Source organism: Telopea speciosissima, chromosome 10 (genome assembly GCF_018873765.1).
Source record: "Telopea speciosissima isolate NSW1024214 ecotype Mountain lineage chromosome 10, Tspe_v1, whole genome shotgun sequence".
In the NCBI taxonomy this organism is placed as follows: domain Eukaryota; kingdom Viridiplantae; phylum Streptophyta; class Magnoliopsida; order Proteales; family Proteaceae; genus Telopea; species Telopea speciosissima.
In genome coordinates, this window is record NC_057925.1 from 14,920,690 (window position 1) to 14,948,685 (window position 27,996).

Here is a 27,996-nt window from a genome sequence, read left to right on the forward strand (position 1 = left end):
CAGAAAACCCTGCTTTTGGGTCACTATGGGCCCATCCTGAATGATAGAAACTCAAATGACAGTGATAGTGGCAATTTTGTAAATTCAAAAACAGTTTAGACCCTAATGAGTAAAGTACAAGTAATAGGACCAAACTTTACAATATGAAAAAAAAAGCTGTTCTGAATTTATAAATGAGTGGGTGATAAGACAACAAAATTTATAACCGATTGGGTTATAAGACAACAAACTTTGAAAAGGAGGGATTTTATGGTAATAAGCAAGAACTGTTTGCATTAGCAAATAAGAAGAATAGTCTTCTTCAACCCATGATAGGAACAGTAAACCAGCAGTAATCTCTACTGCCTTTGATCGATAGAACTCAGTCAATATGAATCCAATGTAGTTCAAACTTAGGGTTAGATTCCACAATCTTGGATCTCCCGAATACAACATGTAGCAACTTGAAAGATCAAACAGCAAGAAAATAAAATTGTTTTGAAACAAAGGTCTGGCAGTACAGTAGCAACCAGCTGTAGTTGCTGGTTTGCAACCCACAGCACAGGAATTGGTTCGAGATAAAACTTTAGGGTTTAGGTCTCCCTAAGGTAAGCATTTAACTCTCAAAATCTTAGGAAGAAATGGAAAGGGGAGGAGATCAAAATCCCACACTTGAGAGACTTCCAGAATGACCAGAAACAGAAAAATAGCAAAGAACGGACAAGAAGAAGAAGAGGAAAGGAGAAGGTAGAAGGAGAACTAAGAAAGAAACTTACCTGAACGAAGGAGGGGGTCTGAAATGAACTAGGGAGAAGAGAGAGAGGAGAGGGTCATCACACACTACTCACAACCTGTGAGGAAAATCTCAAATTTCATTCAATTCAACTGCATATCGAATCGATAGCTACAGCATACATAGACTCTTAAAAACTGAAGTTGACCCAAAGAAGGAAACTGAAACAAACTCTCCTACATATCTAGTTCCATAAAATAAAACAGAATAAAATAAAATAAAAAATTACAAGAACGACCAATACAAATAATTAAATTCCTAAAAGCTCCTATTGGAACAAAATCCAGGTTTGGACTTGGTTCTTCTCGGTCTGGTTTTCAGATTGGGCCATGTAGGAACAAGTGACCAACCACGATAATGCTACTGCATCAATTCTCCCCCTCTGAAAAGAACTCAACCCCATCGATTTCAGGTGAGGACCAAGGATGCCCTTTGATTCAACTTGCTGGAGGATAAACGATCTTGCTGTCCGCTTGAGCTCAAGTGTTGGAAGGTCCTTAGCAGGAAGAAGCTTCATCTCTAACCCTCTGTGCTTGATAGACCATGTAGTATGTATCTTCATACCCATAATGCTGCACCTTTTTGTCGATTAGCCATGGCTGCCCAAGAAAAATGTGACAAACCTTCAAAGGTAGAATGTTACACTGCACTGTATCTACCCACCAAAAGAATATATGAGCAAACAGCTATCATGGATTTTGACAATTGGTGTTCACCCAAGAAACCATGCCTGGGTTGGGATGTGGCTCCGTCTTCAACTCAAGCTATGAATGGTGACTTCTGAAACGAGTTGGTATAACTGTCTCCATCAATCACCATAGTACACAAAACGATCATTGCACTAAACCCTAGTCTGAAAAATATTGTTACGACGCCAATCTTCCTCTTCAGAGATCTTATGTGTGGCAAAAAAATGATGAAGAACGTAGCTATATCGTTCCCCATTAGTGTCACTAACGCTACCTTTAATAGCTCACATTCTACCTCCAAATAAATTGTCTCGTTCCCCCGTTGCTCTTCCGAAACAGTGGATATGAGTATAGCATCCTTATCGGTAAAAACAACCAAACGATTAGGACATTAAGCAAAAAATAAATAAATGCATAAAAAAACCTTGTACCCTTGTCTACAAAGCACTGTATCTCAGCCTTGGTGTTTGAAGTAGCTCTATCAAAACTACACCCACAATGAGTACAAGTGTGGTTTGGCTGTGAAGATGCCACAAAAGACCCACTGACCTATGTTTAACTAAATGGCTTCTGAGCTTCTCCGGTCGAAAAGGTTGCTTACTTGCACTATCACTCCTAGAGAAATTGTTTGGGAAGCTTCTCTGATTGCAAGGCTTATTCAGACTCTCCTCTACCAGATAAGCTACTTGTACCGCATCGTCCATCGTAGGCAGCCTATTGTAAGCCAATCCAGCACTGATTGTTCACAAGATGCTTCACTAATACCTCTCCGACCCACTCAAAGTCAAACCTACTGGCTAAGTAGTAGAACTTTGCCACATATTCCTCAACAGTCTCACTGCCTTGCCTCAACTATGAGAACTAAAGGTGCATACTCTGCTTGTAGTCTGCAGGCAAAATCTGGTTCAGAGCCTCCATTTTAGCCCAAGTGTAGCCAACCAGATACCTCAAGTCTGATTCAACTTTTGACACTTGATCACCAAACTCGAACCGTACCGTGCAGCTTGATTTCAGAAAATAGGAGTTTCCTATTCTCACTAATTCCGTACCATTGGAAGAATATCTCCAGGCTATGGGTCCAGTCAAGGTACTATTCCGGATTGTAATCCCCATAGAAATTGAGGACATCTAACTTGGCCCCCTTTCAGCTCCATAAAGAGGATCGTCAAGAAGTCAACCAGACCCACATGATGGTGGTGCAAAGAGTGACGTGGTGGCGGCGGGGCTACGTGAGATCTCAGTTTGGTACGAAACAATGGGTCGATAACAAAATGTTACTGATTTCGACCGAGACCTGGTTGGACCATGCTTATATAATACCTCAACTCGATCAAAACTTGTTTATTTCGACAAGTTTCAACCGACAGCTCTCTGGTTTCGCAAGTTTTGACTACAGTGACCATTTTTTGCAAGAAAACTGTATTTTTTTTGGCATCAATTCAACATCTAACACATATTTCTTGCATTCTCCAAGTCAATCAACCTTGCTAGACACTCGGTGCTTCAAGCTTAAAGTTAATAGTATTTTTTTCCCCAAATTCAAATTTTTTTGTACAATATATACAATACATAGTAGATTTCTTTCAAGTTTCTATATGTTAGCTAGAATAGCCTGATCTACAACTCTACGGAGTCGGATAATTTTTGGGTAGTTAATTTTTTTATTTTTTATTTTTTTCTGTTTTAAAAAATCCATTTTCCAACAAGCAGTTTTTGAAAAACATAAGGGTTAAATATGATGGATGGACACCTATTTAATATATGTTAGACACTATTGTCTGATCTACGGCGTGACAGTGTCGGAATTTTTTTACTATAGTTACTCTTTTATTTAAATTTTAGGATTTTTGAAAAACAATTGCTGAAATGCAAATAAAATGAAAATAAATCAGAGAAATATTCTATTTTAATTTGAAAAATGAAGAAAATTAATGAAAGTATACGGAATATGTTTTCAGCTGTATTTGATTAGTAGGTGATGTTCTTATTAAATAATTTAAAAATATATTTTTAAAAAGGCAAAAAATATCATATTTATGGAGAAATTTAGAATATGCATTATTTTTGTTTAGAAGCCATATTTGAAGTGTACATGTTAATAATCTGTGTTCTTGACTTCTTGTTGCAGCTGTGTACCAACTAGTATTGCATGGCCAAGTTGGGGGGGGGGGTCATTGCATGGCTGTATGGGAGACCCCTTTCAGCCAAGGTTCTAAATCTTGGTTTCGAGGCCGGTTCGGCCAGCCCCAAACCGAGATATACCAGGTTTCAACCATATCTCGGTCAAAACCTAGTACTTTCTCCAACCCAATTCGAAAACTTAGTTTTGAGTCCCAAAAGTTGCTCTTTTGCCCTGATTTTTGCTGTGCTACCTATTTTTGACATTTTGAATCCAATCCATGCATTAGTTTCACATAAAGAACACTCAAAATGGTACTTGTGGTTTTGACCCAAGTTTGATAGTGCATAATACTATAATGTTCTTGGAAATGGTATCGAACCAGAATTATCCCTTAATTTATGCCAATTACTCGAGATGAAAATATATTTTTAGGTATCGAATGATGCTATCAAAATTGCTCTGGATGAAAATATTTTTTTAGGTATCAAAACAAATGATTATTTTACCACCCCGTTGGTTTTTAGCAATGTTTTACCATATTAAGATTTATGAAATTTTTAGATTTGAGAAAAACCCTAGAATTAGAAAGTTGAAAATTTCACATACCGACGAAACTCCAGTTTTTGTTCTTGAACTGGGGGGGTTGACTTTAATCTTTTTGGAATTTGATTTTCTAACTACTTTATTGGACTCAAATGGGGGAATTTGCTTATTTATGAATAATCTCTTAAGTAAATGAAATAACAAATATAAAACCATTTACTTAAATAATATTTGGCATAAATAAGGTGGTTCAACCAGATTCAGGTCGAAACTCCCAGGTTTCGTCAAGTTTTTATGGGGATAAGTGAATTTATATTGATGATTCAAGTCAAAACTTGCAAAACTACTGAAATATGGCCGAAACATGTCAAAACCAGTTACAAATTGGCACTGCATATGGTTTCGTATTGGTTTCTTACGAAACCAAGATTTAGAACCATGCTTTCAACTGACAAGAAGAAATTTGTAAGAAATAAGAAAAGAATTGGGGGAGGTGGGGCCACTAGACTGAAGTGATATATTGTTGGTGGTGACAGGAATATCACCAGCTGCCCTTGTGTGCCAAGTAAGATAAAAAGGGCTATGACAACGCATTTGAGGGCGGGGTAGAAGCTAGGAGAGAGAAGAGGGAAGCCAGGGACGAGGTTAATGATGCATATCTACAGAGGATGCCTGAGTTAGAGGAGGATAATGACAGTGAGGAGCCAGACTGGGATGCACGAACACCGGCAGAGGCTGCACAATTGAGGAGGGCAAGGTTAGAGAGCAGAGAGACCTTTAGGATGAACCAGGAGAGATTGATACAGATGGCCAGGGGAACTGGTTCATCTAGACATGCTAGAGATGAGCCAGAGCCACAGCTACACTGGAGGAGGTGGTTGAAACACCAAGAGCCAGAGATTCCATTCAAGAGGAGCCAGAGTGTGAGGGCCTCAGCCCCACCCCCAGCCCATGACCCAACTGTAGAGGTCCTTCAGTCGGATCCTGCCCTCTTTCCAAGACATATTTCCAATCATTAAAGTTCAAAGCCTAGAGTATTTATTACATATTTTCTCTCCAATTTGATCAACAATGATTTCACCCCCCACAAATATTCTTGAATCTCTCAGGCCAAATGTACCAGCGTACAGCTGCAGGAGAAAGACTCCCCCATCCCTCAAAGCCAAAGCTTCTCCAAGTCGGGATCTATGGAATGTTTGCAATTCGACTAGCACCATTAAGTTTATATCCTCTCATGATTCTTGAATTAGATGGCCTTATTTTAATTTGCCTTTCCTCTTGTGACTAATTACTCATCAATAAATTTAGATAATTTATTACTATAAATATTTAGTGAGGGCGGGCCTTGGTGCAACGGAAAAGGTTGCTCCATTGTGACCAAGTGGCCACGGGTTTGAGTCTGGAAACAGCCTCTCTGCGAAAGCAGGGGTAAGGCTACATACATTATGACCCTCGCCAGACCCTGCAGTGGTGGGAGCCTCGTGCACTGGGTACACCACCCCTTTTTTTATTACTATAAATATTTAATGATTACACTAACCTGTGCCATCCACAATTTATTTAGCAATGTCTATACGGAAAGGAGATATTCAGCAAAATGATGATTAGGTTCTCGCATAGTTCTACGCTCCTTGTCACATCTATGGATGCATATTAAGGAGAAAACAGGGGAATATTTGACAATAAATTTCACAACTTTCCAAAAGTCTACATAGCGATTAAACTGGTTACCGTATGATGGTCAATACAAGGATGACTTAGAATCAAACAGGAGCCCTTAATTCTAAAAAGACAATTAAGACATCCCGGGGCAATTCGAATATTCTTTTGACACTTGTAGAGTCGGACCCTTTTCTGTTTTGTTTGTGTAATAGAATGCCTTCATCTTCACAATTTTATACTCAATACTTCATAATGAAATACAACTTAAGAAGCTTTATATCTTTCATTCGCTTTTTGGTTTACGAGAAAAACTAGAGAAGCACTTAACAAACAAAGAAAGAAGAGGGGGCAAGAGGCCCCCAAAGAAAAAGCATCCACATAAGACCACAGGCGCTGGGGAACAATACAAAATGTACAGGAACAGCGGTCTAAAATCAGAACATCAATATTCCTTTATGAAATCCTGATGCAGATCAAAGGTACTCACAGAAATACCAATGCAGGAGAAGAACCAGACCAGCAAAACTACTGGCCGTTCTGGTGCCAGTCATTTAAAATTGAAAAAGAAAAGAAGATGGAAGCATCCCCTAGGAACTGGTTGAGTTCCCCAAATCAAAAACTAGAACAATTGAAAAATAGGACAGAATAAACTTGACAAAATAGCAGTTAATTTTCTCACCACTTGTGATAAGTATGCCCAACTGTTATGCTTAAACACCATATAGATAAAAAAAAGTAAATACAATTACACATATAGATGAAAAGCAAGTACAAATATTGGAAACCTACAACACAGAAATGGGTAAAATAAGGTTGTGGATATTAAGACAAAAGTTTCTATGGACAACCATCAATATAAGGTGTTGAAGTACTGTTCACGTAACACTGTTCATGTGACACTGTTCGCGTGAACAGTGACATGAACAGTGATTTAAACTCCTAGTTCTATTTTAAGTTATTTACTTCCCTTGTTTTTAGTTTCCTATTTTCCTTTTGTTTCCTATTTTACTTTTGAGTTTGAGATGTGGATTCCTATTTGTTCTAGGAGTCTGCATTCCTAGCTCTTCCATGTAATTATGTTATTATAAATAGAGTGGTGTGTGAGAGCCTGGATATTGATTCTATCCCAGTTTTCCTCTCTTTTCTTTTCTTCATTCTCTTCTTCTCTTCTTCTCTTCTGGTCGACCTTCTTTTAAGTTCTGCTACATAAGGATTCTATGGAGAGCACACCTATTATATGTGCCACATGGAAGAATGATCTGGTAATTCCGATCATTGGATAGCTAGGAATTGTCTAGATTCACCACATACCAAATTTCAGATTCAAATTTAATTATATACCCTCACACGTTGTGGCATTACCCTCATTTATAATCATCCACCCTCTCCACAGTCCTAGACTTTTCAGTGATTTATATTGCCACTTGGAAAACTTTGTTGAGGCCAAAACTTGATATATGAGTATAGGATCTTTGGGTCCACCCGTCAGCATAATTTCAGTGCCATCTGACTGGCCATGTGGCTGAACTAGATGCTCATCTATAGATATCTTATATGGAAGGCCATTTAGAAAACCGTTCCCAGAATCCAAATGAACAGATACCAGAGGGTATAAACATGGAATTTTTATTTTTATATTTATTTTTATTTTTATTTTATTTTTTTTAAAGGGGGAAATACAATAACTAGCCACCAAAAGGAGAAAAAAAATCGAAGCAAACATCAGAAAATTCTTCACAAATGATAAGCAACCCTAAAGCAACAAATAAAGATACTTGCCTCCACTGGGCGGCCTGTGTAAGAAGGCATGTTTCCAATAATATTTCCACTTGATGCTGTAGGAGATGAACCTCCAGCAGAGGGCCATGGAAGGCTCGAAAAGAATGAAGTGACAAATTCAGGGAACTGCATAGAGCCAAAGATGCAAAGTCCCACTTATCAGGAAATACCAAAATCAGATCTAGGAATTACAACATATGAATCTACTATTAGCAATTTAACATTGCAAACGTCATGGTACTCAATTCTGCCCGAAAGAAGACCCTCCAGAAGATAAGTTCTTTGCAGCTAAAGTTAAAAGCCTCAATACTTACACCTACTCATAGGTAGGAATTATTGGTGCCAACCTGCCTTGTTTGTTCCAGGTTATGTGTTGCCTGATCCCAACCCAAGTTTTAATTGGTCTGCTTACCAGATACACAAAGCCAATTGGTACGAACTAGATCCAGATTGGAATAGCAGGTTAACAACTAAGTCATTTCCAGAATTTTGTCTAAAAAAACAACGGGACTTGTGTCCAGGTTGGATTAGGGTTGGCCATCCTATGACAAGACCCAAACCCATCATGGGCCTGATGCAACGCGGTTTTCATACACTTGTACCACACAATCCACACATTTCTTCTAGGTTATGGATGTCTAATCCCAGTCCAGGTTTAACTTATTTCACCCTCATTCTGCAGTCGGCTCTAAATCACCAGCACAACCAAACTTAACACATTGGAACTTTTTTATGATAATGTGATAATTGAAGCATAGCCAGTCACACTTTAAAATCAGTAAACCAATTAGTTTTTCAACCATTAACCTTACAAACCCATTCAATTTGAGACTTCTAATCTTCCAACCTTCAAATAATCATTTTCAGGCAGTCCTTGGAGTACGACATCTTCAATGGTCATTCCTTATCTTTTGAACATGTAACACATGGAAATTACAGTTGCCCTGCATGTAGACAAGTACTACAGAAAAAAGCACTATCGCAAACCCAGAAGAACCAGGCCCATACTTAGGTCCATGGTTCTTCAACTGGTCTTTTGGACCAGGCCACACCAAGCCCATGGTCTCTGGGTGTTAGTGAGTTCACTCAAAACCAGACTCGTGGGGGTACTATATGTAGTTTAATTTGAGTTCTATTTAGATACTTCTTAGTTTGAAGTTATTTCTTTTCTTTTTATTAATGTAACTTATTGACAAGATTCCACCATGCGTGAGACTCCTTTTAGACTTTCCATATTTTGTTTCTAGTGCTACAGCACTCTATTTAATTTTAAGAGCCTTAGAGCTCCAACCCACAATTTATTGATGAATGAAAATCTTGGTTTAATAGCCAATAATGCTGTGAAAGGTGAAAAGCCTTAGGGTTAGTGAGAAACTGACCAAGGCCATAGGTGAGAGGCCTTGGTCATATCCCCTTTCTCTTCTATCCTTATTCCCGCTAGTTACTATTTATTAAACCTGCAACCAGCATCAACTGAGAGGTACCGAGACCATCTCCTTTTCTCTATTATTGTTGCTGTTTGTGTATGCGAACAAAACCCAGTGTAAGTTGATACACAGCCCTTGGGGTTCCAACTTGTAATAGCCTCTGTACGATATGAGGAAAAGTCGCTTAGACATCGAGTAGGCATCAAATAAGATGCGCTCAACATCGAATCAAGCTTATCGCTCATCGAATTAAGTCCATTCTTAGTCGAACTTAACTTTTGCCATGAGGGCTCTTAAGCTGTTGGTTCTGTTTTGGACCGGGTTGGGCATGACCCGGCCTATATTTGTTTAAAATTTTAAATGCTAATATCTTGGGCTCTGGAAGTCAATTGAGAAATTCCAAAAGACATTTTAAAACATTTTTCAAATACGTTGACTTGGTATGAATTTCAGCCTTTCAAGGACTATTCTAGTCAATAAGGATCATCTCCAATATGGGTCCCACACTCCCACATGGCTAAAGTAGAATCTTTTTCCCAATTAAGGGTAAATGAGTTTATGTATAATGAAATAAAATGTAAAATCTATTTTATTTGGAAATTAGGTGGATGTTGGGCTCAATTTCACCATGACTTATCTACATCACTCCTTTATTTCTCCTTTACTTATGATTGAACTTAGGTACCTAAAATTTTCCCAAAATATCTCCCAAAAGATGGAGTCTTGAAGAATTATTATCAATGTGTATGATAAGAATTATTATCAATGTGTGTGATACAAGTTTCATAAGCAGACGGACTCCATATAAATCGGTCTTAAAAGATACATCTTTATCAGTTGTCAACAACTTGGTGACTGGTAAGCTCACAGGAAGATTAAGAATTATCTGTTTGTGGGGAGAAAAAAAGGCTTTTAGGAGCACCATGTGGAGGTGCAGACATGAGCAAAATGATAATGGATGTCAGGATCAGGCACTGTTAGAACTAGATGGAAGTTCAAGCCAATGAATTTACAGACACCATATAATGTCAGTATTCCCCAACTCTACCATAAGACGGAAGCAAAGATAATTCTTCCAAATTGAGATAAGAACTTGGTAGGACACACTTATGACATGACAACAATACTGGCATTCTGGGAACACAAAAAAAGCTTTGGTTGAATGAGCATAGGGATAGAAATGGCTATCCACTATGAAATAAGAGATACTTCAGAAAAAGAAAGTTTTCTTTTCTTTACTCCAAGCACATGGAATACAGGACAATTTGAGATGACCTCAATTATTTCCCTAAGAAATATCCCTCATTATTAAAACTAGGGAAAATAAAAGTTATGACATGACATGACAAACTTGGTAGGACACACTTATGACATGACAACAATACTGGCATTCTGGGAACACAAAATAAGCTTTGGTTGAATGAGCATACGGATAGAAATGGCTATCCACTATGAAATAAGAGATACTTCAGAAAAAGAAAGTTTTCTTTTCTTTACTCCAAGCACATGGAATACAGGACATTTTGTGATGACCTCAATTATTTCCCCAAGAAATATCCCTCATTATTAAAACTAGGGAAAATAAAAGTTAGCAAACAAATAACTCAAAGAAAGGAAGTGCGTAAGTAAGGGCTGAGGATATTGTGAAGAGATGGGACGAGTATATCTGTGACCTACTAAATTGAGATGAGTAGAGTAGAACTGACCCAGACGAGTACTCTATTCAACATGATACCACACATCATAGTTATGTAAGAAAGGTTAGTGTGGCGGAAGTTACAGAAGCCCTAAGAAAGATGAAAGCAGGCAAGACAACAGGCTCAGATGAGATTCCAATAAAAGTGTGGAAAACCTTAGGAGGTTGTGGGGTATATTGGCTAACCAAGTTGTTTAACAGGATTATGGAACACAAAGAAAATGTCAGATGAATGGAGGAGAAGCATTGTAGTCCCGGTCTACAAAAATAAAGGTGATATCCAAAGCTGAAATAATTATAAAAGCATAGCTAATGAGTCACATAATGAAACTTTGGGAGAAGGTTATTGAAGCCCGGTTGAGAAGAGAGACTCATATATCGATGAACCAAGTTGGCTTTATGCTAGGTAGATCCACGACATAATCTATCTACTTATTTTTTTGATGGAAGTGTAATCACACAAACCACACACCAATCCCAAAAGGTTAACCGACTTTTAGGACCGTGGAAGAAGCTATCTACTTATTGGGAGGCTCATGGAAAGATATAGAGATAGCAAGAAGGATCTCCATATGGTCTTTGTTGACCTGGAAAAAGCATATGACCGAGTCCCTAGAGATCTAATCCAACAGTTTCTAGTGAAGAGAGGGGTGTCAAGTAAATATGTGGATGTCATTAAAGATATGTACAAGGGCGTGGTGACTAGTGTGAGATCTGTGGGAGGTCAGGACAAGGAATTCTTTATTTCGATTGGGTTACATCAAGGTTCAGTTTTAAGTCCTTACCTTTTTGCGCTTATCATGGACAAGCTAACCAATAGCATTCAAGACGAGGTCCTGTGGTGTATGCTCTTCACCGATGATATCGTTTTGGTGGACGAGACAAAAGCAGGGATTAACACTAAGTTAGAGCTATGGAGATCAATCTTGGAAACAAGAGGCTTTAAGATCAGTAGAACGAAGACAGAGTATATGATGTGTAATTTTAGTCACATTATGATGGATATTGACATGGTGCGAATTGAGGAAAGAGAGATACCACAAAATAACTATTTTAGATATTTTGGTCAATCATTAATAAAGAAGATGACATAGAGGATGATGTTTCACAGAGAATTAAAGTAAGATGGATGAAATGGAGAGGTGCATTCGGAGTATTGGATGACCGACGTATTCCTTTAAAGCTTAAAGGAGTAAGACTATTGTTCGGCTGGCAATGATGTATGGGGTAGAATGTTGGGCAATTAAGAAGTGTCATTTAGAGAAGTTATGTGTAGTAGAGATGAGGATGTTAAAATGGATGTGCGGGAAAACTAGGAAGGATAAAGTACGGAATGATTGAATTAGAGCTGACTTGGGAGTTGCCCCGATCAATGACAAGTTTCAAGAGAGTCATTTGAGATGGTACGCTCATGTTCAGCGAAGGCCTAAGGACACCCAAGTAAGGAGGAGTGATATGGTTCCGATCCAAAAAGCTAAAAAAGCTAGGGGCAGGCCTAAAATGACCATAGGAGAAGTTGTGAGATAGGACATGCATTGTCAGGGATTTGTCCCAAGTATGACCTTGGATAGAGCCTGTTGGAGGGCAAGGATCCATGTTGCAGACCTCAATTAGCTGAGATTCTCCTGACTTGCTGGGCTGTGCCTCCTTCCACTTACTTTCAACTTTCTTTTTCTTTTTTTATTTTCCCTTTTCACATTTCTCACCTCATCCCCCATCCCTATTTTGGCCATCTCTTCATCCCCATTTTCTTGTTTAGACATTTGTTTCCTTACTTTGTGTTGTTGGATCCATGTAGCTGACCCCATTAAGTTGGGATAAGGCTGAGTTTGTTGTTGCTGTTGTGACCATCCAAGAACTACCACCACCGATAGATTGATCTTCCCTTCAAAATGCTGTTGTCATTCAAGCAAAGAAAGCAAATCCGGAAAACAAAACTAACCTTCATCCTACGGAAGCCAAAAAGATTAATGCGATATAGGAAGCCAGCAAGAATGCCACCCAAGCCTGGTAAGATAGATCTCTTCCAAGATGATAAAAGAAGCTGCATGATGAAAAGTCAATTTTGATACCAATATCAGAATTTGTAAGAAATAATTCATTCAAGTTTGCTAGCTAACCCATTGGGAAAAAAAAATAGATAATTTTTTACCTGAATACCAGCTAAATATATGAATGACTTGTCAGAGATGTGAATGCCAAAAATACGAAACCGTGTTGAAACAGGAATGTCAAAGAAAAATGGCACAAATGAAGAAAATATGAGACCATAGGGTCCAGATGCTAGCACTTTAGAGGGATCTGCAGAAACAAAGAACCAAAATGAATTACTAGTAAACAACCGAATGTCCACTGCATTTACCAACCCCTCCCTCCTTCCCAATCAAGAAAACAATATCGATGACAACACATGCTTAAGGAAAATGTATAACACCAACAACAAGAAATATAAAAAGCTTGAAAGTGCTGCAATATGCAAGTGCCCACATCAAGATCATATCAATGTGGGAAGAACCTTTAATCTAATTTGTACTTCCAAAGACCACCTATAATTTGTAACTACCACTCAAATTTCATAAGAAACAAAGAAAACGGTGTTACCAAATAACAAAGTGAGCAAAACCACTCTCAGCTATGTGTTGATTGCAGCTGTTTTGGCTTTTATTACATTTAATAATTAATAATTAATTGCCTTCTAAGAATTACCACATACTAATGATTGTATTAACCTTAATGGAGCCAATATTAGTAACAAAGTATTGACATAAAATTGATGAGAAATGCTGTTAGCTGACAGCCAGTTATTAGTCCACTCCATATTATTCTTAAACACCTGATCACAGATTTTAGGCCTATAAACTAGGTAAAAAGCTGCTAACCTCTATAGATCTCAGGGAAGACTAAAGATCAAGACCCATTTAGTAAGACAAACAATGATTGCACTGCCTTTTACCCTAAAGAGACTTCAAGCCTTAGAAAACTGCCAACTACTAGAACATAGCATCTTTCACATCTGCAGAAGTAACTATCATGGAGAGTATATCATTCAAATTTGACGATAGCAAACCAAGCTTTGACAAATAACACAAACACATGCAGAAGCACATACAGATTACTTTATCAGTTAAAGCATCACCATATAATTATGGAAATCCTGAACATCATGGATAGTTCGTCGAATCACCATTAAACAAACAGGTTTTGGTTTCCTGCAAGGTCCACAATTGAACCTTCTTTTACAACTCAATATCTGTGACATGCCAGATCAAGTGGGCCCAAATTTTGTACTCAGGAAAGGCCCAGGTTCCCCTGCTCACACATCAAGTTTCAACATTAATGGAGTTGACCATGTGGTAAAATAAGGCTTTTAAAAAGGAGCTATAAAGTCAAGCTTCTGGGGGGGAAATTGGTTGAAAACAAATGGACAGCTTAGAATAGAAGGGAAAATGCCAATACATGAGGGCATATGTTGAATTGGGCTATGAAATTCAACAAGTGGTGAATCCAGACTGTACACTACATGTTGAAAAATTGGAATTGCCACATCACCTTTCCACATATCAAAAACTAGTTGGTAGTATCGGAAGCTCTTCCTATTTGGGCCTAGCAAAGAACCTTTGGCCTAAAGACATATATGAAAGAGTAGCCTAAAGACATATATGAAAGAGTAATTTAAGGGTATACCCAGTGCACGAGGCTCCCGCTACTGCAGGATCTGGGGAGGGGCATATGAGCGCAGCCTTACCCCCACTTTTTGTGGAGAGGCTGTTTCCTTGTTCGAACCCGTGACCACCAGGATGCAATAGAGCAACCTTATTATTACGCCGAGGCCCACCAAAAGACATATAAAAGAGCAAACCCAAAAAATGTTCATAAACATAAATTTAGTATATATTTTATCATAAATGATATGTTCTTCTAAAAGAAAAAGGATGGAAATGTACGAAATCACCAGAGGGACCGAAATGACAAAAATCGCAAACACTTGAAAATGCAACCCACTACACTAGAACTAAGGAGGAAAATGTACAAAAATCACCCGAGGGACCAAAATGACAAAAATGCAGACACTTGAAAATGCAACCCACTACACTGGAACTTCCCAAATCGTATTTCTTGCTAAGGAGATGGCTAGAGAGTTGATCAATCTGGGCCTCCAAGGAAACAACATGTCAAATTAGTGAGATAAGTCTCTCACCTCACCAATCAAAATTGGAGCATCACCACGACTGACAGGGCTACTAACCCACCTAACAACCATTGGACAATCTCCTTCCACAAGCATGCTACATAAATCCATAATCAGAACAATCACAAAAGAAAGAGCCGTTATGCATGCGGAAACATGATATAAGAGGAATACAGTGTTGAACATAGTAAAATAAGAAATTGAAAGATTTCGTTGAAATTGTTCATTTGGGCATAGTTGTCACGGCGTCTAGGCAACCCAAGGTGTTGGAGGGGGCCTAGGGGCAAGGTGTCCAAGGCAACCAAGGCACCTGAACACCTGGGCATCGCATACGCAACACCTTGACAACTATGATCATGGGAAGAATTTTTTTTAACTTTTCTTTTACTAATAAATGAAAAATATTGTAGAAAGATACAAGGGAAATGCAATAATGAATAGCAAATTGGAAGAAATAGAAGACAATACCAAGAAGAAGGAAAAAAAAAACAGAGAAAATAAGGGTGGCCCAAAGTAGCAGTAAAGAGAAACACCATTTGAAAATCTAAAAGTATCAAGTACCTTTAACGAGAAACAATAACAGGACCTCATAAAGCAATGACACGATCATGGAGAACAAGATAAAGACCTGCAATACATGAATATGTTAAAGCAAACTGGCAATAACTAAAATGATTCCTCAGTTTACTGAGGCATAAGATAAGAACAACTAATATTTTCATTGAGAACTAAGTCTGTCTTCATTACCACACATAATATTGAATCTGAAACAAGATTTTATAATATAATATAATATATAGATAGATGTTGAGAAGTGTACCACGATAAGGGGAGTGTCCCTATTGTGGTTGAGTCCATTATGGTTTCCTTTATTGTTTTATGTCTTTAATTGTTAGGAGTTAGGAGTCAATTTCCTAGTCTAAGTTAGCTACCTATTTTAGATTAGTTTAGTTTCCTTTTCCTTTTATGATTGTAATGGTTTTATTATAAATAAGATACTTGAGAGAGGAAGCAAACTAACATATACGGCTCCTCCCCTTGCAGCTACTCTTCTCTTCTTCTTCCTTCTCTCTTTTCTCCACTCTAAGGTTACTGGTTACAGGTCCTAGGTTTTCTACATGGTATCAAAGCTAGGCAATCAGTGACTGATTCTCTCCAAGATTGCCATTTTGAGAGTCGGTTTGGATTTCTGGTTTGAAGAAGAAAACCCTAGTTCACAGAAAAAGAACTAGGGTTTCATGTACTCAATTCATTTATTCGATTCTGAAAACTCTACATCAGATTTCGAATCTGATTTCTGTTCTTCAGATGAGTTGCAGACTAAATACTGATTTGTTGATCGATTAATGAAGAACCTGGTTCTAGGCTGTAGTTGCTTCTGAAGAACCTGCTTTCGTTGAAGGTGCAATCCATTTTTCTCGATTTTTTACGGTGATCGAGGGGCTGGAGTTCAGGACCTGCCCTATTTTTGGTCAGTTTCTCTTTGCTTATCGTGAGGAAGATCTCTGATTTTCTAGTTTCGTGTTGCTGAGTGTTGCTTGACTTAGTTGTTGGATGGGCTCTTGTTCTCTGTTGTTGGCTATTGATTTCTGGTGGTATCAATTCTTTGCTGGTATTTTGTTGCTGCTGGTTCGATTGAAGCTGTTCTTCCACAAAGTCAAATATTTATTGCCGCTGTTCCCCTACCGCCAGATTGGAGTTGCAGGTTTTCTGTTTAATCTTCGACCTTCTATTTGGAGTTGCGTGGAAATCTTTTTGCTAGAATCATATCTTTTCTGGTTTTACTGTGAGGTTGAAGACGCACCTTTTTGGTTAGTGTTGAAGACTTGAAGAATCCTACTTTTTGGGTTTTCTGTTCCGTGAGTTATCCCTTCTTCGAATGGGTTTATAATTTCTTAGTTGCTGTCTTGCTAGGACAGTTGTCTTTATCTTTTTCTTTCTCTAGTTTCCTTCCCAAGTTTGCCTCTACACTTTAATATTACCCAATTTGCTCAAGTTTATTACAAGTTACCCTTGTCTTCTTCATTGTTCCAAGTTTGCCCTTTGGCTTGGATTGTGTTTCAAAGTGAATTTTACCAAATTTCACCTAATTACAGCTAGGCCATCCCTTTTTCAACTGTGTGTTATTTGCAATTCTGCCATTCTCCTTGTAATAATTCTAATTCCCTTCATATCCCCAACCAATAAACATTAATTCCCATCATGTCCCATTGCCTCTTTAACTACCAAATTGACCCCTTGCAAATTCTGGTTTATTACCAGATTGCCACTCCTTTAAATTTGGCCTTACTTATGCATATATAAGAATTTCACTTAAATTACGGTTCCGCCATTACCTCTTGCTATTGCCTATTGTATACTTGGATGGGTCCATCCCGAACGAAATTGGGTATTTTGACCCGGTTCCAAATCAATTGGAGATTGCATGCTGTAATTACAGAATTGCCATTGGGTATACATATGTGCCATATTATTGCTATGGTGGGCCCCAGATCACATCAATTTTTTTTTTGGCAAATTGGTACTTACATGACATTGAGGTTGGAGTTTGTTTTGAGGGGGAGATTGGAAATTATTGAGATGCTGGTCATATACCAAACTGCCATTGCCCTTTTAATTCCGACATTTCTTCAAAATTCTTGAAGTATAGTTGCCCAGGTGGGCCCCGAACACAAGTGGGATTTGTACTTCTTTGAAGGTTGGACCTTGCATGGTGGTTGTTGGCTCCAATGAAGGGAGGTTAGAAACTGATTTTGGGATTTTTATATCTACGGTTGTTATTTGCGGGCTCTTGTTTATGAAATTTTTTTGTGATGCCCGTGCTTTGCAATGTTGATTATTGGCTGTTGTTTGTTCACGTGTACTGCTACACGTGAGGGGGAGATTGGAATTGGATATTATTATTTGCATATCTGCTCTGCACACGTCATCAATTGGAGAGTCTTACCTTTCTCAAGAATATTTCGGTGAAGATTTCTCAAGATTTATTTCAATGAAGATTTTTACTTTTGAAGGGAAACTTCGAAGTTGCTGCCCTCCATCTTTTAAGCATGCTATGGTGTTTTTTGAAGATCGACAGGATAATTCCATTTTGTGCGATTGAATTGATTCTTACTTTGAAGATCGAGTTCTTTCCTTATATTGAAGATCGAGTCTTCTCTTATTAGAAATCAAGTTCCGCAATTATTGGAGAACATCTGTCATCGTTACCTATCTGCTGTTTTTGGATTGCAGTTGATGTTATCTATCATCCAATGCTTGGGCTGATATTTCTATTGGTTTTATCGGAGTTTCCTCTATGCCCACTGAAGTCTACAACTACTATTCAAGATTGGTGTTGAGTTTGATTTTCTATTCTTTTTAGCCCAAGCTGGAGCCTTTCTTTTGATAGCTGTATACTCTAGCATGAGGGGGAGTGTTGAGAAGTGTACAAAGATAAGGGGAGTGTCCTTATTGTGGTTGAGTCCATTATGGTTTCCTTTATTGTTTTATGTCTTTAATTGTTAGGAGTTAGGAGTCAATTTCCTAATCTAAGTTAGCTACCTATTTTAGATTAGGTTTAGTTTCCTTTTCCTTTTATGATTGTAATGGTTTTATTATAAATAAGATACTTGAGGGAGGAAGCAAATTAACATATACGGCTCCCCCCCTTGCAACTACTCTTCTCTTCTTCTTTCTTCTCTCTTTTCTCCACTCTAAGGTTACTGGTTACAGGTCCTAGGTTTTCTACAATAGATATACCCAATAATATATATACACACTAAATAAACTAATTTAAAGATGCCTTTTATCAACAAAAAAAGCATCTGCCTTTGGCAGCTATCATTCATCAATATGAGCCATGCAGATTATAAAAATTAGGAACATCTTTGGGTACATAGTTGTCAAGGAAACAAAGCAACCCAAGGCAGTGGCCAGGTGTCGCCTTGACCTAGGCGTGCATATACTCCTCCCATATCAAGTTTGAAATCTTGGGAAAAAAAAAGGGCGTACCCAGTGCACGAGGCTCCGGCCACTGCGGGGTCTAGGGAGAATCATATTTTACGCAGCCTTACCCCTGCTTTCGCAGAGAGGCTGTTTCCAGATTCGAACCCGTGACCTCTTGGTCACAACGGAGCAACCTAACTGTTGCACCAAGGCCCACCCTCTCAAATTTGAAATTTTGGATCTTCCCAGAATTACTCCTACTATTTGAAGCATATAAGATGAAACCCTGGGTCATACCACTCGAAACTCATCTGCTTCCATTTCTACTTTCCATAAGCGAGCCCAAGCTTTTTCCAGCCGTTCAATGGCCCCTTCACTAGTTCTTCTGAATTTCGAATAGTACTCAAGATCCTCTGCTGCTCTACCCCGTGCTGAAGAGAAGAACTAGGGAGGAATTGGGCATGGCCATTCAACCACCAAACCATTGCTGTGATCTTCATTTACTAAAAGCATGTGATACCAACCTTGAATTTTTTTTCAAAAAATCTCTGTTATTTTTCAATTAGTTATTACTGCAAAAACCAGTCAATGCTTTGCCTCAAAAGGCCCAAATGCTTATGCATCAACTTGGTGCTTTGATAACTTTAGCATGAAAATAACTATGATCAAGACAACCGTGTAGCCCAATAAAGTACTGGCTATCTAATGGACATTAGAAGAGTGGGAGAAAAAAAAAACAGCGATTGATAGAGCATTCACCCAATGACTGGATGAGCTGCCAATACAGCTCCAATAGTATGAGATTTGGTCATTCAATCAGCATACCGTAGGGGCCCCATGAAGGCTATAAGGATGGAAACCGTAACCCACAGTTTTTCGAGCATGCAGTTGGTAGTTTTTTAAGACCTCCCATAAAGAATTTTGAGATTACCTAATTTCTACAAATACGTAATTTAAGAGAGACAGAGAGAGTATCTAGTTTTAATTTCTGAAAATTTATGGACTCGTAACCTATCAAAAGAAGAATCTTGAGATGTACAGAGCATGCAACATTAAAGTTCCAAGATAATTTCAGAAAACCCACAGAAAGCAGAAGCACCAGCAGAATTCAGAGTAATTGTAAACATATTCTAGTATTTATCAATCTTATCATGTAATCAATTAACATTTGCAGTTACACCTTGCAATTGAATTAATACTCAATATCTCCTGTCATGCATCCATACATCATGTAACCAATTAACATCTGCAGTTACACCTTGCAATTGAATTAATACTCAATATCTCCTGCATCCATACATCTGAAACTGTGTCAACTTGTCTAGTATAGTGGCATACAAAAATATTCCGCCCCCCCCAACTGTATTTCCATTGAGTAAAAAATCTTCTACTTGTAGAAGTCCTCGTTTGCTGCTACAGGCAGTATGATTCATTAGGAAGTGTTAACAAAACAGGAATTTCGTGAATGGCTTGAATGATCAATGAGATCAGTCAAGCTCTCTATTTATAATAATAATAATAAAAGAGATTACAAAGGGAAACACTGTTCACGATACTATTCACGATACTGTTCACTTGAACAGTGTCACAGCCCAAATTACAATCCTACTCTTGTTCAAAAGTACATAAATAAAGTATAAATAAAAAACCCAAAATACCCTTATAATATCGGGCAACACATCTCAACACTCCCCCTCAAGTTGGGGCATAGATATCACACATGCCCAACTTGACTAGACTAGGATAAAACAACTTCCCACTCAACCCTTTGGTGAAGACATCAGCCAGTTGATCCCCAGACTTCACAAAAGGAATACAAATCTGCCCACTCTCTAACTTCTCCTTGATGAAGTGTCTGTCAATCTCCACATGTTTGGTACGGTCATGTTGCACTGGATTGTGGGCAATGCTAATTGCTGCTTTGTTGTCACAGTACAACATCATTGGAAGATGAACAGAACCACGAATATCAAGGAGTAAACTCTGAAGCCACAGTAACTCACATATGCCCTGGGCCATAGCACGAAATTCAGCTTCAGCACTAGATCTTGCCACAACATTTTGCTTTTTACTCCGCCATGCGACTAGATTTCCTCCAACAAAAGTACAATAGCCGGAGGTAGATTTCTTGTCAGGGTTACCACCCCAGTCAGCATCTGTGTAAGCCTCAATGCGAAGATGGTCATGAGGAGACAAAAGGATCCCCTTTCCTAGAGCTGACTTCAAGTAATGGAGAATACGAAGAACAGCAGCCATGTGAGTGGAATAAGGATCATGCATGAACTGGCTCACAAGACTCACAGCAATGGCAATATCTGGTATGGTATGGGAGAGATAAATTAGCTTGCCCACCAATCGTTGATATCTGCCCTTATCAACAGGTTCACCATCCTTCTCTTGCAGACGGGTAGTAGCTTCCTAGGGAGTGTCACAAGGGTGACAACCAAGCAAACCAGTCTCTGATAGTAAATCTAGAACATACTTTCTCTGGGAGAGAAAGATGCCTTTTGGAGAACGGGCAACTTCAATCCCAAGAAAATATCTTAGCTGTCCTAGATCTTTTATGTCAAATTACCGTCCCAAGAAAGCCTTCAGGTGAGAAACTTCACCTGTATCATTACTAGTCACAACTATGTCATCAACATAAACTATGAGAAGAGTGACCTTTTCTCCCTTTCGCTTGATGAACAGAGTGTGATCAGCATGACTCTGTTTGTATCCACAGGAGACCATGGCTTTATGAAACCTACCAAACCATGCCCGTGGAGACTGCTTCAACCCATAGAGTGCCCTTTTGAGCCTACAAACTTTCCCATGGGTCTTGTCAGAGGAAAAACCCGGAGGAACATCCATATAAACCTCCTCTTCTAACTCCCCATGAAGAAATGCATTTTTTACATCCAACTGCTGTAGGTCCCAGCCAAAGTTGACAGCACAAGACAGTAAGACCCGGACAGTGTTCAACTTTGCAACAGGGGCAAATGTCTCCTGGTAGTCAATCCCATAAGTCTGAGTGAAGCCTCTGGCCACAAGCCTGGCTTTATATCTATCCACTGTTCCATCTGGCTTCTGCTTGACAACAAATACCCATTTGCACCCGACTGGTTTCTTACCCGAAGGAAGAACAACTAGCTCCCATGTCTCATTTTTAAGTAAGGCCGTCATTTCTTCCATCATGGCTGCTTTCCACTTTGGATCTGCAATCGCCTCCTGCCCTTTCTGAGGAATAAAAACAGAGGAAAGAGAAGAAACAAATGCACGATAGGAAGGAGATAAAGCATCATAGGAAACAACATTGGAGATGGGGTGTTGGGTGCATGACCTAACGCCTTTACGAACAGCGATAGGTAAGTCAAGGGAAGGATCCTTACCAGATGATGTAGTAGGGTCTGGATCTGGATTAAGTGCAAACGATTATGGAGGTGGTATGGTGGTGGTGGTAGTCTCAACTTGTCTGTGCGCTCCCGGGTATATACCTTATCAACGGGGATTTGACTGATCGTACGCTCCCCCTGAATAGGAGCCACTATAGGAGCTGAAGTTACAGAGGGCTCCCCCTGAATAAAAGCCGGAAGAATAGCAGACACATCTTCAAAACCCTGATCCTGCTCCCCCTGAAGAGGTGTCTGGGAATAATATGACAAGGACTCATGGAAGACAATATCCATGGAGACAAAAGTACGACAAGAAGGTGGATGGTAACACTTGTATCCTTTCTGGGTCGCAGAATAGCCCAGAAAAATACACCGAATGCTCCGTGGAGCAAATTTCCCATGAGGATGATGATTGCGGACATAGCCAACACAACCAAAAACTTTAGGGGGAACCACAAAGGAGGAGGAACCCTGGAGGAGATCAACGGGGGAACGACCATCAAGGACACGGGTAGGCACACGATTGATGAGATAAGCAGCGGTAAGAATGGCATCACCCCAGTAGTGAGAAGGAACCTGCCGTGCAAACATAATGGCCCGGGCTACCTCAAGGAGATGTCTATTATTCCTTTCAAAGAACCCCATTCGGCGGTGTGTCAACAGTGTCCGATGGACAATACCATGTGAGCCAAATAAAGTTGGAACACCCTCCATGTACTCTTTGCCATTATCACTGCGTAAAATGCGCAAGGTGGCATTGAATTGGGTCTGAACCATACGATGAAATAACTGAAAACAGCGGAAGACCTCACTTTTATGGCTCATCATGTACACCCAAGTGACACAAGTATAACAATCAATAAACGAGACAAACCATCGATGACCAGAAAGGGAAGTACAACGGGCAGGGCCCCATACATCAGAATGAACCAAAGCAAAAGGAAACTCACTTCTTTTATTTAATGAAGAATAACTGGAACGAGTTTGTTTGGCCAAAACACAAGCCTCACATAAAAACTCATTCCTATTACAATGCTTAATCAAGCTCGGAAACAAAAGAGACAAAGTACTAAGGGATGGATGACCAAGTCGGCGTGTCAGAGATGAAGGTCGGGGACGAGGTGGATCGTAAATGATGAGTCGTAGAGGAAGCCGAATGCAAAGTAGAAGGCTGACCCGGTCAAGTAAGTAGAGACCACCCCGCATCTTACCACCCCCAATCGTACGCCCGTCTCCAGATCTGTATGACACAATGAGAAGGGAAAAAGTCGGTTTGCGATTCAGATCTCTAGTTAGACTACTAATAGAGAGAAGGTTAGTAGAAAAGGACGGAACATGCAAAACAGATTTTAATGAAAGGGTAGGGGAGCAGCGTATGGAACCCTTCCCATTAATAGGAGAAAGGGAACCATTAGCTACTCGAACACTGTCTTTGCCAGAAGATGGAGAATAAAGATGAAATACATGGGAGGAGCCAGTCATGTGGTCAGTGGCACCGGAATCTATAATCCAAGGACTGGATACAGCCGATGCACACAGACTACTGACTGGAGTACCTGAGGCAAAATTAGAACTAGGAGGGGCAGCAGGTGTAGATGCCGTAGTGGAGGCAACGGAAGAGGCCTGTAGCATGCGACGGAAAGCTAGGAGCTCATCCTGAGTAAGCCCAATGTCAGATGAAGGGGCAGCAGCAGCAGCAGCAGGAGTAGGAGAATCAGCCATATGAGCCTTGGGCTTAAACTTCCCACGGGCTTTCTTTTCCTCAAAATCAGCAGGCTTCCCATGGAGCCTTAGTATGATAGAGCCTGTTGCAGTGTTCACACTTGACAGGACCTTTAGGGACAGCAGGACCACCATCAATAGTGGTAAGAGAAGGAGTACTGGAAGCAACTTGCAAGGCGGAGCGATCAACAGTAGAGGAATGCAGCATAGCAGCCCGACGAGATTCCTCATTATGAACCAAGGCAAAGGCCTATTCTAGGGATGGAAAAGGGGACTGCCCAAGTACTTGCACCCGAATAGGATCAAACTCCATATTTAGTCCAGCCAAAAAATCATAGACACGTATTTTGTCAACGTGTTTGCGATAGGCAGCCAGATCAGCAGCAGTAGAAGGCTGATAGTCGGAGTAATGATCCAATTGCTGCCACATGTTCTTGAGGGCAGCATAGTATTTGGAGACAGAGAGCTCCTGTTGGGTAGTGGCATTAGCCTTCTTTCTAATCTCATAGACCTGTGCATCATTCCCCGTGCGACCATAAGTCTCTTTGGCACCATTCCAGATAGTATGGGCAGTGTCCAATAGAAGAAAATTGTCTGAGATATCCCCTTGCATAGAATGGATCAAGTAGGACATCACCATCGCATCATTCGATAACCACTTGTTGAGCTGAGAACCCTCTTCCACTGGTTTAGTTGTTGTCCCAAGAAGATGGCCAGTGAGGCCACGGCCAGCTACTGTCAAATAGGTAGACCGAGACCACTTCAGGTAGTTGGAACCATCAAGTTTGATTGGGGCAGCAAGGGGAAGAAAATCAGTCTAGGGCTGGCCATCAATGCCAGAAGAGGCCGAAGAAGAATCTGAACCAGTCATTGCAGCAGGTAACCAATCTTCAATGAAGCAGCAAACAGCCAAAAAATATCCAAAAAAATTCTGGAATCAACCCCCAATAGAAAAGGGCTGTATTAGAGCAAAAAATCTCAGATATGTAGGCTGGGAATGATGTCGAATGAAGGCAGCAAGGGTGCCAATCAGATGCAGCAGGAACCAGCAGCCCAACCCCAAGATCGATTAATGTCAGGATTTTGAAAAAAACCCTGAGAAGAGAGATCGATAAGGGGCTGGGGTCTTCAACCAATCTGATGAAGTCAATAGGGGCTAAGAACAATATCAAATAAAGATCCCACAATAGAAGATGCAGCCGAAACAGATGTAGAGGCCTGATCTCCAAAAAAAATAGGAATCTTCAATTCGCAGACAGTGCTTCAGCTCCACTCGATCCAAAAAAGAGGCATAAAAAAGGAGGTATATTGGGGCAGCAGCTAGATCATTACGATCACCTCAGTAGTGCTGCCCTAATGGGAGAAGAAGAACCGAAAGAAAGGAAGAAAGAAGAAGGGAAGAAGCTCGCTGGAGGGAAGGAGAAAAAAATCGAAGGGAGGGAGGTGGGTTTTGAAAACCTAGATCAGAGTGTATTTGGCTCTGATGCCATGTTAACAAAACAGGAATTTCGTGAATGGCTTGAATGATCAATGAGATCAGTCAAGCTCTCTATTTATAATAATAATAATAAAAGAGATTACAAAGGGAAACACAGTTCACGATACTATTCACGACACTGTTCACGTGAACAGTGTCACAGCCCAAATTACAACCCTACCCTTGTTCAAAAGTACATAAATAAAGTATAAATAAAAAACCCAAAATACCCTTATAATATCGGGTAACACATCTCAACAGGAAGCATTCTCAATTAGTGGAATTTTGTCATCTTGCCAGTGGATCTTGTTTGCTGACATTTCTTTTGAAGCCATCAACATGTACAAGTTCCTACAAAACTAATGTAGAGCTAGGTCTCAAGTAACCTACCCCAAATAGGATCACAAATATAACCCAAACTAGGTACTGGTTTCAGACTTAACAACAGTATATGGATACGTAACAAACAGTGGGCAACAATTAGATTAAAGTGTTAAACTAACCCTTAAAACCCCTAACAATACCTACCAATGATGGTGAATAGCCTCAGCCAAAGAGGACAATAAACAGCAGGAATAAAATACCTATCGAAGGCAGAACTAGGGTTCAAGAACTTGAACTGATATCAAGAATCATAGCAATAGGGGATGAAAAGGGATGATATTACCATAAAGTGGAGTTATAGAAGGATGGATTCAACCCTCAAGATCTCATGCAGAATTCATGGCCCAATCCTGACTTCTATCGATTCTTGATTTAGGGCTAAATTGGGAGATTTCTGGTATCATACACGCCAGATCTCAGAACAGGCACATACTCCAGTCAAGTGGGGCTCCTTATGAGGGAATCTGATCCTCAAAACTTGGGCCGCAACTGATGACTATGTTGGGAGATCGATGGCCTTAAAGATTTCAGCAGGAAACCTTCAAAAACATGAACCGCAGGTGGTTGAATGTCTCCTTCAATCAGGAACAATATTCAGCAGCAACTTGAGTTCTGTCATGGAGACTTCAGTATGTAAACCAGCAGCCTCAACAAGGATTCGATTGAACTCAGATGGACAGAAAATAAAACCCAGAATAGGGGTATCGATTGGAAGGAGAAGAAGGGGAAGAAAGAATAGGTAGACTCTCTCAGTCTAGAGTATCTCACCCAAAATCTCTCACCTCACCGCATCTAACAGATTCTCTTTGCACAAGCAAGCAAAACTTTCATTCAATAAATCACGAGGGGAGACGCTAAGGTCCCCTGTTACATATAGTAGCAAACTTCCTAAAAACAGAAGATAGAAAGTAAGAATAAAGGAAAGAACTAGAAGCCTCTTACAAGGAAAATTGAGGCTTGTTCCCTTAGAAAACTAAAGACAAAATAAAGTCTTGTCTAAGTACATAAAGACTGAAATTAAATTAGGAAACAAATAACCAAAAGATAGCTTGTAGCCCAAGCTATTCTATTCCCACGATTTGTCTTTGGGTGAACCAAAAACACCCAGCCTGCATGGGCTGGCCCAGCCAAGGCTGGTTGGCCCTATGGCCCATGGGCCTGGCCACCTAACGTGCATCATCGGCCAGACTTCTTTGATTCTTGCGGCCGAATTTGAGGCCCAAAAATCTGTCTACATCAAAAACCCTAATTCATTTAGAAGCTTACTCATAACATTTTGCTTCAACCAATAAACCTGAAATATTTCATTTGAGCAGCAAAAACAGAACACCCATTTCACTGAAATATTTCTTTCAGAGATTCACTGATTCTGTAATTTCAGTATGTTTCAGCAGTCATGGCACATTTCGGTCTGTTTCCACTGAAATCACTAGAACTTGTCACTTGTAATCTTTCTCATTTTCCAGTTAAATAATTGGGTTCTTGCTGGGTTAAAATGAAAGCCCATCTATTTATCAAGAAACTCATCTAAATCAATCCCAGATTACCACCTTTTAGCCCATTTCAGGAGTTTACTAAGGTCCAACCCCATAGTTTTAAATAGATAAATGTTGTGTGTTCAAGTTACAGTGCTTAGTTCAACTTAAATCTACCATAATTTACTTGAAAGTAAATAAAAAATTATTTACATGTGCCAAAAATCTGAAATCAACAAAGTTCTGGAATGTTTCATTTTGGGACCAAAACCGTAATGGCCACTGAAATGAAATTTACAACTATGTTTGGTAGTCCTACTAGCAGTTGAGGGTCGAATAGTTACTTACTGAGTATTTATTTGACCCTATCTGTCTCTCAAATACTCTGAAGTAGTAGAGCAGGTACAATCCAAACATCAGTTCTGGTGTTGATGAGAAGGCAAAACCTGATGCAAGGAACCTCCAAAAGTGAAACTTTCTGAAAACATCCTGTCATGACAAAGAAGGATATCCATCACTATTCACATTTTAGATATAAAGTCGGTTCAAAATAGAAATCCTCCTATGAAATGAAGCATTAAGAAACCAACATGATTTCCAATAACTAGTCTTTGAAGATAGGCAACAACAAATTTAAACTTTATTGTACAATATCCTTTTCTTTTACAAGAAAGGGGTGTAATCTTTTACTAATGCAGGGATACCCATATTGCAAGAGGGCCTAACTACACAAGATCAGGCATAGCAACTTAACAAAA

General features: G+C 39.5%; 1 protein-coding gene across 2 annotated transcripts in view; it reads right to left on the minus strand.

The window, feature by feature from the left end:
- LOC122642413 (rhomboid-like protein 20) overlaps nt 1-27,996 on the minus strand; it is a 55,316-nt gene that overhangs the window by 1,771 nt on the left and 25,549 nt on the right. For both annotated transcript variants that reach the window (XM_043835870.1, XM_043835869.1), the window contains 5 exons: nt 27,587-27,727; nt 15,441-15,507; nt 12,843-12,991; nt 12,633-12,734; nt 7,568-7,693 (listed from right to left, as the gene is read on the minus strand). In XM_043835870.1, coding sequence (XP_043691805.1) covers nt 7,568-7,693; nt 12,633-12,734; nt 12,843-12,991; nt 15,441-15,507; nt 27,587-27,727 — 585 coding nt within the window. The remainder of the gene's footprint in view (nt 1-7,567; nt 7,694-12,632; nt 12,735-12,842; nt 12,992-15,440; nt 15,508-27,586; nt 27,728-27,996) is intronic.